Source organism: Brachycentrus maculatus, unplaced genomic scaffold, assembly GCF_059751285.1.
Source record: "Brachycentrus maculatus isolate JH-2025_06_01 unplaced genomic scaffold, ASM5975128v1 h1tg000015l, whole genome shotgun sequence".
Classification (NCBI taxonomy): domain Eukaryota; kingdom Metazoa; phylum Arthropoda; class Insecta; order Trichoptera; family Brachycentridae; genus Brachycentrus; species Brachycentrus maculatus.
In genome coordinates this window covers 1,132,501-1,152,814 of record NW_028280769.1, presented here as the reverse complement: position 1 = coordinate 1,152,814, position 20,314 = coordinate 1,132,501, and the positions used below count along the sequence as shown (strand labels likewise).

At 32.6% G+C, this 20,314-nt stretch overlaps 1 protein-coding gene across 2 annotated transcripts in view; it reads left to right on the top strand.

Annotated features, from left to right (window-relative positions):
- The window catches only part of LOC148313323 (calbindin-32), a 175,231-nt gene that overhangs the window by 69,850 nt on the left and 85,067 nt on the right, over positions 1-20,314 (top strand). For both annotated transcript variants that reach the window (XM_088264057.1, XM_088264047.1), the window contains exon 4: positions 6,398-6,483. In XM_088264057.1, coding sequence (XP_088120183.1) covers positions 6,398-6,483 — 86 coding nt within the window. The remainder of the gene's footprint in view (positions 1-6,397; positions 6,484-20,314) is intronic.

Sequence of the window (20,314 nt, the reverse complement as noted above, 5' to 3'; positions counted from 1 at the left end):
TCTTCCCCTCCAAGCTAATGAGCTATAATTGAGTTATTTTTTAAATGGATCAAACAAAGGTGATTCAGTCGCTTTAACATCATACCCAAAAGTTAGGAAAAGAAGTAGAAAAGTAAGTGATAGATTATGATATTAAATACCACGTTTTCGAGGAGATATCACCTGAAAAGTGTATTAATGGCCGCAACTTTGACAGTTTATAAAAAGTGATAATATTAACTTGACTTTTAAATTTATGACCCAAGTTCAACGCCATCTTGTCTCAGGTGGCGGGTACAAAATGGATGCTGTTAGTTTTTTAAGGGTCTAGTTGTAAACTGTGGAACTACGTCATATATAACTTAAAAATATATTTTAATCAGATAAAACAATATAAAAAAGTAATGTACTCACAATACGTATTTATGTTAACACAATACAATTATTCAGAACATTTTGAGTGTGTCCAAATACTTGTTCAGAAATCTGGGTTTCTTCACTTAGGAGTTATTTTTTTACATTTTAACATCTCAACCTTGATGAAGAAGAAGAATATGGATGTCTACGTATTTACAGGGCTTACGACCTGTAACAGGCTGGTAATCACTTTATGCACTGTAACATTCACCATTCTACCCATGATAGACAACCACGCTAAGCACGATTTTTAAAATTCTATATATTTTTATATATATATATATATATATATATATATATATATATATATATATATATATATATATATATATATATATATATATATATATATATATATATATATATATATATATATATATATATATATATATATATATATATATATATATATATATATATATATATATATATATATATATTTAAACTAACTAACTAAATAACCATCACGCCGCTTCCCGCAGGGGTAGGCAGAGAGAATCAAACGCCACACCACTCTGTCCTTGCGAACATTCTTCGCCTCTTCTACATTCATGCATCTTCTCATACATACCCGACGATTATTACGATGTGATTGTGCCAAGTTACAACCAGAATTAAGTAAAAAATTATGCACAAAATTTAATTGCATCAAACGTTATCAGAGTTTAAATAAAATGAAGTGCCGGACTATCGAATATCCCGCCTTAAACTAGTAAACCTTGTAAATACCCAGACTTCCATATCCTTCTTCATCTATGTTGAGATCACAATACAAATAACTACTCGGTGGACAGACTCAGATTTGTGAACAAAGATTTGAACACACTCAACATATTGTCACAATAATCGACCACAATTGAATTAATCAATTTACGAGCTTCGTCAACCAAAATAATTTACCAGGATATCAGAAAAAGGTGGAGTAAATTCATCAAGCAATACGTGTTAGGAACAGGTGTAACAAATTGGAATAATCTAGTACTCCTGGGCGGCACATACCCTTAATATTTTGCAGAAATTCCGATGGCGACACTATGCCTCGGATCTCTACGTTTATTATTTTTCTCCTCTAGGTAAGAGAATTTTATATGTCAAATTTTATTAACGAGCCCAGATGTCGTAAAAATTCAGTTAGTTTTATAGGCGAATGGTTCGAAGGGTCTCCTCCTGCCCGCGGCTGTATTTTAACGAGATTATCGGATAGGTTATAAAAATACTTTATGGGTACAAATTTTTGTTTTTTTTTTGTTGTTGTATAATTCTTGTAAATTATTGTATTTTTACGTAAATTTTCCTTTTTGTTTTTTGTATAAATCATTGTTAACTTTGTGGTATTGTAAAATATAGTATGGAATGGTTATGCAGTGCTATTTATTTAATATCACCCTGGACTGATTATGCCGTACTATTTCATTTGATATTACCTTCCTGAAGCGCAGGAGTGATCACCTTGCATTCATGTAAATAACGATCATTCACATTCGTTTGAAAATGCCATAACTAGGCGAAACAATTATCACAACATTATTTGTAATGTGTTTTTCTTAATAAAATACAACTTAGTAGACTAAAAAAAAAAGTTTAATTTAAAAATTAATATACAAATCAAGAAACACTGCGTCAATACGATGCAGTACCCTATGCGCCATTGCGTGCAGGTAAGGGTTAGAGTAATGATAAAATGTGAGAATAATATCGGTAAATTTATGACATCTCAATAAAGATGTAGAAGAGTATGGAAGTCTTTTGACCTGTCATAGGTTGGTTGAGTGATCACTTTCCACACATGTAACATTCATGAATTCTACACATGATAGACAGCCGCACTATTCAAATTTTTGAAACTCGTAGATGTACTTGCACTGATCAATCTCGTGACGTAGCACAAATCGCTCACTCCTTTCAAAAACGTCATATATAATATTAAAAAAAAAAGATTTTTTAGGAGATCGTTTTTAAAGTTTAAGAATATGATGAAATGTATAAAAAATAAATATCAAGCCACTTATTGAACTTTTTACTGTGCAACAAACCTTTTTAGGTAAAACCTGAAGGTTTTTTTCTCCATTTGAAAAATATTTAGTACTTATATTGAAAAAATAATTAAGCAATACCTTTTCTTCAAAATGCAAAAACAAAACTTTCTGCCCTGTAGCGGATAAATATTAAGTTAAAAATATGCCGCTTTTACTGTGATAAAGTACATTTCGAAAACACGCACAACTGACGATTTTTGAAGATTTTTACCCGCTACAGCGCAGAAAGTGTTGTTTTTGCATTTTGAAGAAAAGGCATGTTTTAATATTTTTTTTTTAAATATACTTAATATTTTTCAATCGGAGAAAAAACCTTCAGGTTTTACCTAAAAAGATCTGTTGCACAGTAAAAAGTTCAATAAGTGGCTTGATATTCATTTTTAATACATTGCATTATATTTTTGAACTTTAAAAACGTTGTCCTGAAAAATCTAGTTTTTTGATTTATGACGTTCTTGAAAGGAGTGAGCGATATGACGTTGTTGAAAGGAGTAAAGCTCTGTAAATACTCAGACTTCCATATTATTTTTCATCTATGTTAAGATCTCAAAATGAAAGATAATTTTATTGTTCTCACACAAAACAACGTTTTCATTTTTCAGAAAGTTGAAATTGGCACAAAGCGCCTTCCAATGAATTAAAAATGTTTTTTCCCGTCATGTCTGTTTGTTTTATCTTCCGTTTAAGCCGCTAGCTTTGGACGTAATTCCATTCCAGAATGACACGTTAAACGGAGAAATGTACGAACGTAAGGTTGGTGTTATTCCGAAACATGTCTGTTAGTGTAACATTTACACATCAAGTCACTTGTAGTACGTGGAATACTCTGGATGGATATCACAGATGAGCAATAAGCTAGTAAAAAGTATAAAAATCCTCTAGTGCACAACTTTGATATCTGCTTCACCCACAATCAAGGGTTGATGGTTTTAAGAGTGAACAATAAATATGAAAGTAAATTACTTCAATTTTCAATTTTCGTCCGCCTCCGTAGTGTAATGATCAGCACGCTCGGCTACCGTTCTGGAGGTCCCGGGTTCGATTCCCAAGGGGGGAAAAATAAATGTAAGTGATTTTTTCACTTTAATATTTATTCAATATTGACATGGACTGGTACCTAAAGCGGAGGGCTGATCACCTTTCCATCATGTGTAAACGATCAAGATAACACTGCGTTTATATGACACAGTGCCCTATGCACCATTGGGGTGCGGATAAGGGTTTTATTATTATATTAAATTACTTCAATACTTAATTTGTGGACGGTAGAGGGCAAACAACAATATGGATCAAAGGCAATATAAAGGAATAAGTAATTATTTATATGAAAATGTTTAAATAGTTTTTTTATGAATTTTATCTTTCTTTATTGTGTGTATATTATGTCAAAATAGATATTTAAAAAAAAACTCCACCGACAAGGCACATACTGTGGCTTGGCGAATTCATGAATTAGTGAATGTTGCACGTGTGTAAAGTGATTACTTAACCAGCCTATGACAGGCCATAAGACCTGTAAACCCCAGACTATCATATTCTTCTTCATCTATGCAAAGATGTCAAAATGTAAAATAACTCCTTTGTGGAGAAAATCCAGAATTGTAAACGAGTATCTAGACATACTTAAAATATTGTAACTTTTTTATATTTAAAGAATACTGTTTTTAGCATATGTTTTATGTTTCGTTAAAATATTTTATTATTGATTTTTATATAATGTACATATAATAATAATAATAAACCATATCCGCTCCCCATGTGGAGCATATGGAGTCCACAAACTGTCTCCAGGCTTTTCTGTCGGCTGCAAGTCAGATCCACGTCCCGAAGTTCTGACGAGAACTGCCGACGAATTGTCAGCAGTGGTCGTCCTGGGCGGCGCGAACCTGATGCCTTGTAAAAGAGGCAAGCTTAATTAAGGCTCTCAGGAGGCATGCGGAGTACATGGCCAAGCCAACTGAATTGCCTTTTCTTGACGACAGTTGTGACCAAGATTTGCTGCGTCCTACGCCTTATTTCTTCATTCCTCACAAAGTCAAACCACCGCACGCCTAAAATTCTCCGCAAACACCTATTCTCAAAGCTTAGTACACGGCTGCTCTGGGCCCTTGTAAGGTGCCATGTTTCACTGTCGTATAAGAGAACAGGAGCAATGCAGGCATTGTATAGGCGGCATTTGGTCTTCACCGAGTATAAATCCGATCTCCGGACAGCCTTCATACTGTTAAATGCGTACATATATTATGTCAAATTAACTTAAGAGGCTTGTAGACTTTACATCAAGGTTCCTACTCAAAGAGAGAGAGAGTTCCTTACCCAGGATGTAGAAATATAATATCCTGTGAGATTTGAGAAAAGAAATAGAAGAGGAATACTACATGTAAGAACTAGCTCTTTCTTACTGAGAACCATCTAAGACATGCTGATCTGTGTATTTTGCATTCCGAACATTTGGCGAATCGTTTGTTCAGTGCAGTCAGCAGATAAGAGTTTATATAATTCGAGAGTACTTATTTAAAAGCATTGTTGCTGACAGCAAGGGCGAAGGATTGAGGATATTTCAACGCTAATGGACACGTTTCAGAATAACACCCACGTCAGAGACGAGAGAACAGGATTTATCCTGCCCACATCTTTAACATCTGAAATCCCGCCATTTTAACATCTCGTCGTCCGCCATTTTGTTGAGGCATCCTCACAAGGCCAAGACGCCTTTATCTACAAAGCGATATCTTAGATTTGTATCTGGAAATAAATTCACTAACTTCTTTTGTCTCAAACAAAATCAAACATTTTGAAATCCTTTTACTTATTGTATATTTCTTAATATTATCTTTGTATCTTCCTTTCAATATTTTCTTTCCTTTCTTTACTCTCATATTTTATTAAAATGAATAGGCTTTTTGAACAACAATACATAATTAATCATAATAAACTATTCATTACATTATTTTTTGACATCTTATCAAAGATGAAGAAGAATATGGAAGTCTGGGCATTTACGAGGCTGAAGACCGTCATAGGCTGGTTTAAGTGATCACCTTACACAAGTGTAACATTCACCAGTTCTACCCATTATTGATAACCACACTACTCAAATTCTTGGATGTTCTATATATGTATATATGAACCAATTTTGAAACATTGTTCTTGAATCATTAGAACTTCACTAGAGGCATATATTGGTGAGATGAAAAGAAGCTTTGTTTTGAGCAGAAACTCTTATATTTATTTTTATTTTTATTACTTCGTAAATACCATTAATTCTTAAATCTATTGTGACCCGTATTTCGATTTATTCCGTATGAAATGATGCGAAATGAGTCGTTTTAAAAACGTGGTTTTTACCAAATAACATGTGAGTTCTCGGCACTCTCTATGGTTGAGTTGAGTAAGTTTTAATTTATTTAGAAGAGACCCTAAATAATTAACAGGTATGTATGAGGAGATGCATAAATTTGGAAGATGCGAAGATTGTTTGCAAAGACAGATTGGTGTGGCGTTCTATTATCTCTGCCTACCCCTGCAAAAACCCTGAAATCAGGGTGATGGTTAGTTTGTAAGTTAATCAGTGATAGGTTCTTTGATACTTACCTATGGTATATTAATTTTTTTAAAGGAATAAAACGCAAAGCGTCTACGTTTATCGGCTTGTCGGCAGGAAGGATAGTAAGGATAGGGTAAAAACACATTATAAACACTCAGACCAATTGAAAATAAAAATTTCCTAATTTTATTTCGTAATTGGCGGGAATCGAACCCGCGACGCCAGTTTCACAGTCGAGCGTCTACCCAACTACACCACGGCACCTAATATTGTTTTCCATGTATTTCCAGCTCTCTAAGCAGAATGCTTACACATTCTGCTTCACCCATTTCCACTTACTACCATCGTTCTATCACACTCTTGGAGAACACATGGAACATTTTCTACTATCTTATGTTTTTCTTCTTTCTTTTTTCAGGAAATGGCTACATCGAAGGAACGGAATTGGATGGATTCCTCCGCGAGTTCGTGTCAAGTGCTAATGTGACCGATATCAGCCCGGAAGTGAGTGATTTTTCATCAATTTTACTTTATATTGTCAATTGTAGAATTACAGCTCTCAATATGAAAACAAATATTACACATCTCCGTCTCCGTCTTATTTCTCATTACTGAGGGTTGTGACTCTTGTCGAAGCAATGACTCTACTCCAGTTATCCCTTGACTTAGTAATGTGAATCAAAAATTTCAAGAACCGGTTCGCTCTTTAGGTACTACCCCTACCCCTTCTACTATAAAAAAATAGTTTAAAAAAAATTAATTTATTTGTTTTTTATTCTGCACATAAACAACATATACATAACAACTGAGAATGCTACAATTATAATAGTAGGTACAGATTTAAAAGTCTTCTTCTTTTTTTTAGATCCTAAGGATCTGTTTATGCCTCCGATTGTAGCTCTTGGGATGTTGACTCCCAGCTGTCTTTCCACCTTTTTGGAGGTCTGCCTGGGGGTCTGGGTCCTTCAAGGATTCGTTGAAGGGCGATACGTGGAAGTCTGTCATCTGACATTCTGTTAACATGATCATTCCAGAATCGATTTCGTTGTCGTCCCCACCTCACGATATCCTCCGTTTTACACATTTAAATAAAAATAATAAAACCCTTATCCGCACCCCAATGGTGCATAGGGCACTGCTTTATATAAACGCAGTGTAATCTCGATCGTTTACACATGAAGGAAAGGTGATCAGCCCTCCACTTCAGGCACCAGTCCAGGGTAATATTGAATAAATATTGCAGTGAAAAAATCACTATATATTTATTTGACCCCCCCTGGGAATCGAACCCGGGACCTCCAGAACGGTAGCCGAGCATGCTGACCATTACACTACGGAGGCAGATATAGACATACACATTTAAAATTTAATTAAAAGTAATATAACAATGTTGTAGAACATAAATCACAATATATTATACGAGTATATACAAACTCTGTAACAATGTAGGTATGTATATCGTACATAAAATAACAAAAAAATGAACAGAGTACATAAAAGAAAATAGCATAAAAATAATTCAGTCAGTTTCATTTAATTACTTGCAAATTGCCTGTTAGTTGTCGTCCACACGCTTTGATTTACCTTTTTTAATTCTATTGTCATCAGCTGTGTGGTCACATTTTCTTAACCATGTTTGTACTGATGGAACTGGGTCCCAGGTATCTAATGGGAGACCTATCAAATCAATCGTGCTCCGATACATGATCTTAATCGGAATATTGTGTGACAACAAAGATTTAAGGACCGGTTCGGCGAACTGAAAAAAATTAGGAACCGATTCTTGCGAACCGGTCAAAAGGACTTTGAATAATTATGCATTAAGTTGTACAACCTGCTTTCATTACCTTTAAAGATATTAAAAACACAAACCAAATATATAAGAGTTATTCATAAATGGATAATGGAAAGAGAAAAAAATCATTCGGTCATGTTATATTTATGTGATTGTAAAAACATTTTTTTTCATTACAATTTTATGAATAAATATTATTAAATGTACCCTCGGCACGGGAAAACTTAGTGAAGGCACATTATTGTAATTTATAATTCCGTATATGATAAAATAAATAAATAAATATTTGTTGATAAAAATTATGATAAAACATTCATATAAGAGTATTTTTTTGAGTTTACTTATGTATCCACGACTAGTTTCTATTTTAGCTTATATTTTCACCTGTCGGGGAAAACATCTGTTGTTCTCAAAACTAGCTGGGCTTACTCAAAAAATGACAATGATCGATCGTGTTAGTTTAAGTATACTGTGGCAATCGTTTATTGTGATATTAATATTTGAGTACACCGTCGACAATTGTATTTTTTTTATGATAGTAATATTTTAGTACTCAATGTTTTATATTATGTTACTAATATTAATGAATAAAAGAACCCAGAAAACATACACTTTTTAGATTTTTACGCTTACCTTATTAACCTCCCCTAACAAACTTGCTTATAAAATAATTTGTAAATATCTTAAAATTAATTTTATAAATATGTAAAAGTGTATGATAACTCACTAAAATAACTCACTAAACAAACTAACATTCATACTATTTTTTGACATCTCATCAAAAATGAAGAAGAATATGGAAGTCTGGGCATTTACGGGGCTTACGACCGTCATAGGCTGGTTTAAGTGATCACTTTACACACGTGTAACATTCACCAATTCTACCCATTATTGACAACCACACTACTCAAATTCTTTGAAGTTCTATATATATGAACCAATTTAGAAACTTTGTTCATGAATCACTAAAACTTCACTAGAGACATCTATTGGTGAGATGTAAAGAAGCTTTTTACTAAGCAGAAACTCCCGGATTATAATCACACACATGAGAAACGCCAGAAAATACCATTTTCATTTTTATTATTAAGCTTATAATTTGACCAGATAATTTATTTACAACATTTTGAGTGTGAACAAGTATTTGGACACACTCAAAATGTTGTAAACTAACATTACTTATAAAACTAACCCCACTAACAGGAATACTTACACTTACAAGTCAAATGTAAAAAGTGTAAATAAAAAATAACTCGACACTGGCTATAACACCCAAGAAGTGTGAAAAGCCATCAAAAAGAAGAAGAAGAAGATTTTTACGCATTTACTTCTGAAATGAAAAAACGATTTATACGACAATGGAAGTCAATAAATCTTCTTTTCAGCTAATGGCTAATACAAACATTAAGAGTGCTGTAATTTGTATCGTATTTAGGACATAAAAGCACAACGCTGTCTCGATTTCTTGTATTTTATCTGTTGTCGTATCCTTACAAGCTTCCTGATAAACATATTAATCCTGACACGCCATTAACCCTTTTCAACTCAGATTAATTTTCGTAAAAAAAAAAAAAATTCATACAATATTTAAAAAAAAACTGAGGGGTTTGATAACTTAACATAAAAATAAATTATTTCGAGTTTACAAATTTTTTTGTTACATTTTAACATTTCAACATCGATGAAGAACAATATGGAACTTCTTATAACTTAATTCAATCCCTTCCACACCCCTATGGTGCATAGGGCACTGCATTATATAAACACAGTGTAATCTTGATCGTTAACACACGAAGGAAAAGTGATCAGCCCTCCGCTTCAGGTCCAGGGTAATACTGAATAAATATAAGAGTGAAAAAAATCACTTATATTTATTTGATCCCCCCTGGGAATTGAACCCGGTAGCTGAGCGTGCTGACCATACCACTACGAAGGCGAACTAACTTATAACTTAAGTTATAGTTAAGTTAATACTTTACACACGTATGGCATTCATACTTGTTGACATGACTGACAACCAAACTACTCAAAATTTTGGAACTCCTACATAATACGTACATGTTATTTATTTAATAAATAAGTGAAACAAAAAATCGAATAAACATAGGTAGGTACCATAAATGCCATCAGTGTGAGTTCATTGGAGCCATCCATGGTTGGTTTAAGAAAGGTTTTTTTTCGGCAGACCAAACTTTTTTATTTGAATAAACCAACCATTTATGTCTCGAATGAACTCACACATAAGATTAATGCCATACGAGTATGTAGGAGTTCCAAAATTTTTAGTAGCGTGGTTGTCAATCATGGGTAGAATTATGATCGTTACACATGTATGAAGTGATCATTTAACCAGCCTATGATAGGTCATTAGCCCTATAAATACCCTGATATCTGTATTCCTCTTCATCTTTGTAGGAATGAAAAAATGTAATCATTTTAATGTCGAAATGTAAAAACTCCTAAATGTAGAAACCCAGATTTGTGAACAAGTATTTGGATACACTTCAAATGCTGTGACTTATAAACATTGTGCCTATATAGCTTTTTGTTCTTCAACCTGTCCGGGAGTATGGACGTAAATGAACGTCTGTGTGAATTTTCCTCAAAGGAGTATCGACGTTAATGAGCGTCGAAGTCCGTCTGTCAGTTAGTGTGATGTAACTTGTTTAGCAATGACATCTGTGGATATTTGTGTGTAATCTTGTCATAATTGAAAAATACTTCGAATGGGTGTTTTTTTATTAAATTATTTTAACATAATTTCTTTCTTCATAATACATCGATGTTATGAACAAAATATTTTTTTTTAATTTAAAAAACACCCACTCCCTAGAGAAAGTCGGACATCAATTTTTGTACTCCCGGAGAGTACAAAAGATAAGATAATAGAAATGTAAGTAAATAGTTGGTAGAAGTAATTTCACGAAATCTCGTTGTTAGAAAACATACTGGGCCTCAGAGGGTTAATATTGGCCGTGTTAAGAGAACACTTTCCCGACATATTGCCCCTAAATCGTGAGGAAATGATGATAGCCTACCATATGTGAGTCGTTTTCCGTCTGTATGTGGGCTTACCGGCCTATGTTAAAATAAATATATGCATTGACCTTCATTTTCCCATGCGAGCTTACGTAAACTGACTGTTTTTTTTTAACCGTTGGTTATTAGTTTCTTGTTAACTACCCAACACGCAACGCAATATTAAAGTTTCATTTATTATAAGTGTCACAACTGAGACCTATTCTAGGGCTTAAAATCCACCATTTGCTTGACTTGAGTGATCACTTGATATACTAATGTTACGTTCGCCATTCCTTCAATTATTCAACATCCCTATGTTTCTATTGACGTAACATATATATATTTATATATATGTATATATATATATATATATATATATATATATATATATATATATATATATATATATATATATATATATATATATATATATGTATATATATATATATTTATATATATATATATATATATATATATATAAATATATATATATATATATGTTTATATATATATATATATATATATATATATATATATATATATATATATATATATATATATATATATATATATATATATATATATATATATATATATATATTATATATATATATATATATATATATATATATATATATATATATATATATATATATATATATATATATATATATATATATATATATATATATATATATATATATATATATATATATATATATATATATATATATATATATATATATATATATATTAGGGGGTTGAATTAGTTCTCGCCGTTTATAAAAATTTAATATTTCTCTGTGATTTGAATATATTCCTTTCGTTTTTTGTTTTCCTGTCCCCCGCTACCTCGAACACCCACGTGGCACTTTCAACCGCCTCAAGCCGCCTCAAGCCGCCTCAAAATTAAGGATATGGGCCTTGTTCATCGGCAGAGAAACTGGGTCCCGTATGCTCTGAAGGAGAGAGATATGGAAAGGCGACTTTGCATGTGTGATTCACTCTTGCAACGGCATCACAGAAAAGGTTTTTTGCATCGCGTCATCACCAGCGATGAGAAGTGGATCTTCTTCGTCATCTGCCAGCCAGGTCAGCCACTCGCTGCTGAAGCCAGCATTGCAAAACGCAACATTCACGCCTCAAAAACGATGCTTTGCATTTGGTGGGATCAGCAGGGAGTAATTTTTTTCGAGCTTCTCAAAGCAGGCCAAACAGTCACAGCAGAGGTTTACAAACAGCAAATGATCAAACTGAAAACAGCAATTGAAGAAAAACGTCCAGAATATGCAGCCAGGGACGAGTCGATTCTCATTCTGCACGATAACGCGCGCCCGCATGTTGCCAAAGTGGTAAAAGAACAGATAAACTCCTTCGGCTGGGAGATTCTGTCACACCCGCCCTACTCCCCTGACGTCGCACCATCCGATTATCATCTGTTTCGGTCCATGCAGCATGGATTATCGGGAGAAATTTTCAAAAGTTATCGAAAAGTCGAGTTATGGGTTGAAAATTAGATTGCCTCAAAAGACAAGGTTTTCGTTTATAAGGGAATACGACTTCTTCCTGAAAGATGGGCCAAAGTAGTCGACAAAGAATGGCAATACTTTGAATAAATTCTTACTTTAAATTAAAAAAATATTTTCAATTCAAAATACTACAAAAAACGGCGAGAATTAATTCAACCCCCTATTATATATATATTTATATACATACATATGTATATATATGCATTATTCTTGGATTCTCGTCGTACAATATATTAGTAGTCATTTTGAAAGACGTGAATTTTTTTAAATGAAATGAAGTAAAACACGTATTTGCCAAAAGAAGGATGAAAGTAGACTGCAGTCAAAAAGCGATCTCTCAGACGAATATCCGGAAAAATGATAAATGATGCTCGAATCGTGATATAAAGAAAGGATGCAAGCAATGCAGTGAGAACAGCATTATCGATAAAATTAAGAAAAGTGTGTTGAGATGGTTTGGGAACGTGAATCAAATTTGTGAAGAAAGAACAGTAAAACAAACTTATGAGGCGTATGTGGGCGATAATAGAAGTAGAAGCATGTCGGAAAGTGGTCCCGTGGTTAGTGTCGCGGACTCTTAATTCAGAGTTTTTCGGTTTGAACCCACTCTACCACAATTTGATATATATTTCTAATAATGAGCCGCTTAGGCTCTCAGAAATAGTATGAAATAGAAATATTTTTGTATTTAAAAATTATATATGTATATAATTTATTATACATAATAAACACATATTCCTACATAATATTTTATCATGATATTTGAAATTTAGCTATCATTTCTTCATTCGTAATTCCTGAGGGAATTGATTAATGAATTAATGAGTTACTTTCTATCAAGAACAAAGAACCAAAGACGTCATTACGTTCAATTTCTTTCTCAAACTATTCCAATAGTAAGTTCGTGACAAGAATTTGTAAGTACTTTTGTTTGATTTCTGCAAACAACGAGGTAAGGAAACTAGAGAAAATCTTACCAAGTTCATATTAAATTGCACTGCATATCGTACAGAGCCATTCCGCGTCTGTGACGTCATGTAACCAAGTTAAAAGTTTGCAATTTCAGGACGCTGTATACTTAGACTTTTATACGACATCTTATACACTCGGGCCTCGTATAACACGGTTATATGGTTCCACAAAAACCCGTGTTATACAAGGTTTGAAGTTCATACAAAATTAGGGTTTGCGTTAAAAAAAAATCTAAGATAGTTTATATGAATATGTACTTTATTTTTTTTAATAACAAACATATTTTCTAAATGATTTATTTTTCTGAAAGCGTGTACAATACATGTGTATACAAAAATATGCCACAATTTATACATCCGTGTTATATAAAGCCGTGTTATGCGAGGCCCAAGTGTATTCATTTTTAAACAGTGGCGTGCATAGAGAATTCATTGGGGTAGGTTGTAGAGGTAGGTATAAAGGTAAGCTACATAAGTACTACTTACTAGAGTATGCAGTAGAGGTATTTAGTAAGATAAGCTGGTACCATTTACTAGGGTAGGCAGTAGAAGTATTTAGTAAGGTAAGCTAGTACTTCTTACTATGTTAGGCAGTAGAGGAATTAAGTAGGGTAAGCTGGTACTACTTACAAGGGTAGGCAGTAGAGGTATTAAGTAAGGTAAGCTTGTACTTCTTACTAAGATAGGCAGTAGAGGTATTTAGTAAGGTAAGCTTGTACTTCTAAAAAAGGTAGGCGGTAGAGGTATTTAGTAAGGTAAGCTGGTACTACTTACTAAAGTAGGCAGTAGAGGTATTTGCTCATACTTACCCGCCGATTATTCCGATTAACAAAAGTGGCAAGTACTCCTGACCTGACCACTTTCCAGTTTTTGAAATACTCGATCATACCAAGTTTTCCTCCGTCTATTTATTTATTTATTTCCTCTTTTTAACGGATTTATTCTCAACATTTTGAGTGTGTCCAAATACTTGCTCACAAAATCTGGATTATCTCTAATTACAGGAATTATTTTCATATTATTTTTTGACATTGGCTGGTTTAAGTGATCACTTTACACACGTGTAACATTCACCAATTCTACCCATTATTGACAACCACACTACTCAAATTCTTGTAAGTTCTATATTTATGAACCAATTTTAAAACATAATTCTTAAATCACTAGAACTTCACTAGAGACATCTATTTGTGAGATGGAATAAGCTTTTATTGAGCAGAAACTCTTTACAAGTATGTGAGGTCCGAATCCTGGATTGAAATCACACACATGAGAAACGCCAGAAAATATCATTTTCATTTTTATTATTTGAGCTTTTAATTTGACCAGATAATTTATTTACAACATTTTGAGTGTATCCAAGTACTTGTTCGAAAAATCTGGATTATCTCCAATAACAGGAGTTAATTACAGTCTATGACCGTCGTCAGCCCCGTAAATGCCCAGACTTCCATATTCGTCTTCATCTTTGATGAGATGTCAAAAAAAAATATGGATTTTTTCTCAATTAAATTTTTACGGAGTTTTGCCTAGTAAAGGGTTAACGAAAAACACTTATGTGCCTTTTTACTGTTGTGAAAACGAGGCAAATTGCGGCGATCATTTATGTGGATTTCGTTAACAGTGCGATCTGCGCTATTGTTCCCGAAATGGTACGCTCCGATGTTACGCAGATTGCCTGTACTTAGGCGCGATCGAGAGCTTTTCCAATAATGGCGGCAATCACAATAAATATGATTGTAATCAAATATTTTATAGGCCTATTAAAACACAGTCAAACGTTAAAATTATCAAAATAATTAGATTTTACCCATTGTATTTTGGTTACACAAAATAATGTCCAATTTATATTGTATTGAAAATGAAAGTAATTGATATTCGAATGTATTATAGATAATGTAATAATATGAAAATTATATTTTCTCTTGTTTCCTGGTATGTGATTTAAATGGAAAAGTTATATTTCATGCACAAATAGAGATTAAACTGTAATTACTTAACTTATTGTTCAATTTTAAACCGTTTGTGTATGTCTTCCCTGATGTTTTTGTGGAAAATATGAAGTATTTCTGTCACTTGAAATGTATGGTAGGTAGGTACTTTATCACATTTTTATTTGATTTGTCATTCAGTTGGTGAAATAATAAAATGATGTGTCGGGTTGTGGTCCCGTGGTTAGTGTCGCATACTTTTAAGTCAGAGTTTCTCGGTTCGAATCCATTCTACCACAATTTGATACCTATTTCTTATAATGAGCCACTTAGCCTCACAGAAATAGTATGTAATTGAAATATTTGTGTAAATAATAAAAACACAAATATTTCTCTTTATTTTGATTTTATTTAATAAATTTGAAGTAAAGCACTTGAATAATACCACTTTAATTTGATTTGTTTTTTAATAAACACAACTAGTTTTGAGAACAACAAATGTTCTCGTCTGTAGGTTAAAATACAAACTAACAAGGAATTAATAATCTAGATACAGGTGAGTGAAGTAATGATTGGACAGGGGACAGGTTAGGATATTCATTATTCAAAAATAATAATAAGAGCTTGTATAGGAAAGGAATGCACCAGCATTGCATATATACAAGTTAAAAAAATTAATGCAATATGGATGTTCAATAATGAGCAGAGTAGTGAACGTTAGACAAGCCAGATAAATGTCAGGTCGTAAGCTCTGGAATTCTTAGACTGCCATTTTTCTTCATAAAAATATTTTGTTTCAAGTTGAGATAGCAATATTGATATACTTTATCCCGTAGGGTGAAAAATGTAGTGTATAAATTAATTTTTAATTTATGTTTTACTTGGTAAATACCACTTCTTCTTCTTCTTTGTGTAGGTCCTGTGGCCTGTTTTAGAGAGTTTTCGTGTTCATTGTGGTCTGTTTAGTAAATACCACTATTTCTTAAAATGTATTGTGGCACGTATTAATAGTACATTGCCAAAATATATATTTTTTTTTTTGTAAATACAGTGTTTTGTTATTAATAAATTATGTTTTGACACTAAGCATAACTACTTAGTGTAAAATAGATTATTTATGTTAGGGTGTGTATAATCTATTATATTCTATAAAAAGAGATTTTAAACCGTGACAGTTGTGTTTCCCATAAACCTCATTTAGAATATGTCAATTAATGATAACTTTTATCATCGACTAAACGCAACATATTTCACATTTTTTATGACTGCTTTTTTTTGTACATCAAGTTTAAAGTCACATCATTATATTTCGAACCACTCATGGTATATTGCTTGTACACGTATATATCAACTCCAATCGATTTCAAAACCATTCCTTACATAAATAGAGCTAAAAATCCAATATAAAACACGAATTTCGTGAGTGGAAATTCTAATAAAACGCCTTTATACTCGTATCTTGTAATTTAAGTGAAGCTGAGAGGAACGACATATGTACTGTATTATGAGATTGATCAATATATCTAGGGGTTCCGGATATTTAAGTATTGTAGTTATCTTAAAAAATAAACAACTTTTTTTAACCACTTTTTATTGGTACACTTTACTCAACCGGTTATAAGATCCTTGTCATCAGCAGGGTTTATGTACTAAATTCTAAAACATTGAAATACTCATAGTTAATTACCATCCCCTTACCAAAAAGTTTTTGGCAAGGGAAGGGTAATTATCTATGAGTATTTCAATGTTTTAGGATTTAGTGCATAAACCCTGATGATGACTAGGTTCTTGTAACCGGCTGGGTAAAGTGTACCAACAAAAAGTAGTTGAAACAAAGTTCTTTAATTTTATAAAGTTTATAAAATGTGCCACAAAATATCTGCAAAAAACATTCAAGAAGAAAGTAGTTCAATCATGGTCGAATTGCACTTGTATAAAGTGATCACTTAACGAGCCTATGGCATATTATAAGCCCTGTAAATACCCATACTTCCATATTCTTCTTCATCTATGTTAAATTATCAAAATGTAAAATAACAAGAGTAAGTATTTGGACACACTTAAAAAGATTTGATATCATTTTTACTTTTTACTATTTATTCCTTTTTTTTCGACATACCTTGTATCGATTTAGCTGATTATATTACCTATTTTGTAAATTAAAAGCATTTTTAACTTTGTGGTCCAGTTATATAACACTTTCCTTATCGTTAATTTGTGTAATACCAGTAGTCATGAAGTAGTGTTTGTAAATAAAGTGATATTACACAAAGTGAACGATGAATGATAATGATCATATATCCTTTATATTAGTAACGCACTCTATACCTTATCGTTGGGTGCAGATAAGGGTTAAAATAAGAATAATAAATTTCAGGAGACACATTTATTTTTAATTCACATAAAAACCTTTTACTTAAACATATTGATTTAAAATAAGTTTTTTTTTAAGAAAAAAACCATGAAATATTGGATGTTAAAATAAGTTGATTAAAATCAGATTATCGTTAAAAGAAAACTCATTTTTCATTCTCCTTTCTTGTAATTTTGCGCCATTTGTTATATTCTCACGAATGTTTCAAATTAAAATAACGAATAGCAAATTGATTCAATGTATTTTAAATTACTTCATGAAATATACGAGTGGAAGATGTAATTAATAGAAACGGGTTTATTTTGCTTTGAATAAATCCATTTGTATTTTAATGATGATAATAAATCAAAAAGGTTTTTTTTCAATTTTGTTTAATTTTTTGGTGAAAACAAAAAATATCATTACGATTATACTAACGATATTACATCAAATAAAGTAGTCCAACTAACCACCACGCCGCTTCTTCGCAGGGGTAGGCAGAAATAATTAAACGCCACATCTGTCTTTTCACACAATCTTCGCCTCTTCCACATATTATACATACATACATATCTCATTCGGATACGTCGATTATTCTGACTTCTTACCTGTTCACTTCAAGTATTTGAAACACTTGATTTAATAAAAATTTCTTAATTTTACCGCATTTTGAGTGTGTTCACAAATCTAAATTATCTCAAATTATAGGAGTTACTTTTCATATTATTTTTGACATCTCATCAAAGATGAAGAAGAATATGGAAGTCTGGGCATTTACTGGGCTGACGACCGTCATAGACCTCACCAATAGATATCTCTAGTGAAGTTCTGGTGATTCAAGAACAATGTTTCGAAATTGGTTCTTACTAGAACTTCCAAGAATTTGAGTAGTGTGTTTGAAGGTAGAATTGCTGAATGTTACACGTGTGTAAAGTGATCACTTAAACTATGCAAACAGCCTATGACGATCGTCAGCCCCGTAAACGCCCAGACTTCCATATTCTTCTTCAACTTTGATGAGATGCTAAAAATAATATTTCTTAATTTTATCGACAATGGTTATCTCTTGCCTATACCATACACTTTGCAATTTCGTTATATCACCATTCGAACATCTACATACATATTTCGCAATTAAATAATATATTGAAATGAAACAAGGAAACTAAATGAAAGCTTTAGTCGTTGTATTATGATTGGAAGCTAAACTGGCAGTGCACAACAGAGTCCTGGTTCCAACTCTAATGTATGGAAGTGAAACATGGAGTTGGCAAAAATTAAAAATTTTGCCAACAAAAATTAAATTAATAATGAAGGATGAAAGTAGACTGAATGCAGTCGAAATGCGATCTCTCAGAAGAATGTGCGACAAAACGATGTATGTAAGATGTTCGAATAGTGAAATAAGGAAGGAATGCAAAGCTGAAATAAGCATTATCGATAAAATTAAGAAAGGTGTATTGAGATGGTTTGGACATGCAGAACGAATGGGTGAGGAAAGAACGGTAAAAAAAAATTATGAGGCGAATGTAATTGGAAAAAGAAGCATAGGAAGACCGAGAAAAACATGGCACGATCAGGTATGCCAAATACTTGAATGTGGTCAGGTTAAGAGTCGTAACAATCGGCGGCTATGTATGAGGAGATGCATGAACGTGGAAAAGGCGAAGAATGTTTGCAAAGACAGAGTAGTGTGGCGTTCTTTTCTCTCTGCCTACCCCTGCGGGGAAGCGGCGTGATGGTTAGTTAGTTAGTTAGTTTATTATGATTGATTTAAGTTTATTCAAGTTCAGTGAATTAACACACCATTTACCATATTCGGTCGAACAAAAACAACAATGTATTTCATATTATTTTTTTAAGCAAAGTTGTTTTATTTTATAAACCTTATAGTTCAAATTGGACATTCAAGAAATCATTCCCAAATATTTTAAGTTTTGTTGAAATTATTTAGTATTCCTTTTTGGATTATTTTTTGACATCTCATCAAAGATGAAGAAGATTATGGAAGTCTGGGCATTTACGGAGCTGACGACCGTCATAGGCTGGTTTTAATGATCACTTTACACACGCGTAACATTCACCAATCCTACCCATTATTGACAACCACACTACTCAAATTCTTGGAAGTTCTGTATATATGAACCAATTTAGAAACCTTGTTCTTAAATCACTAGAACTTCACTAGAGACATCTATTGGTGAGATGTAAAGAAGCTTTTTATCAAGCAGAAACTCTTATATTAGTATGTGAGGTCCGAATCCTGGATTATAATCACGCACATGAGAAACGCCAGAAAATACTATTTTCATTTTTATTATTCATAATATTAATGCATTTCATGTTTCAATTTCACACCATTACCAACTTCCTATGGATATTCATTTTTATACCATATACCCAACACGTATTGGAACTCCATACAAACGTCATTGCCTCTCAAAAATATTTATAAATATTAGAAAAACCATATTTTAACAGCCACAATATTTTGAAAGCAATCTGTGTTTCCTTCCGATCGATTTTCGATGAAGCCTACCCAAATAAATTTCTGTTCCCTTTCATGTTTACGACGAATTTATTAGGGCTCCGATACACGGTCTCTGCTATACCAAATATGTAACGCTACATCAAATTACACGTATATATTTATAATATCTGTAAAGCGGTGGATGTCTCCAATAATCGACAAACTTACTGAGAGTATATTTACTTCTTCGTGGGTTTTTATTTTT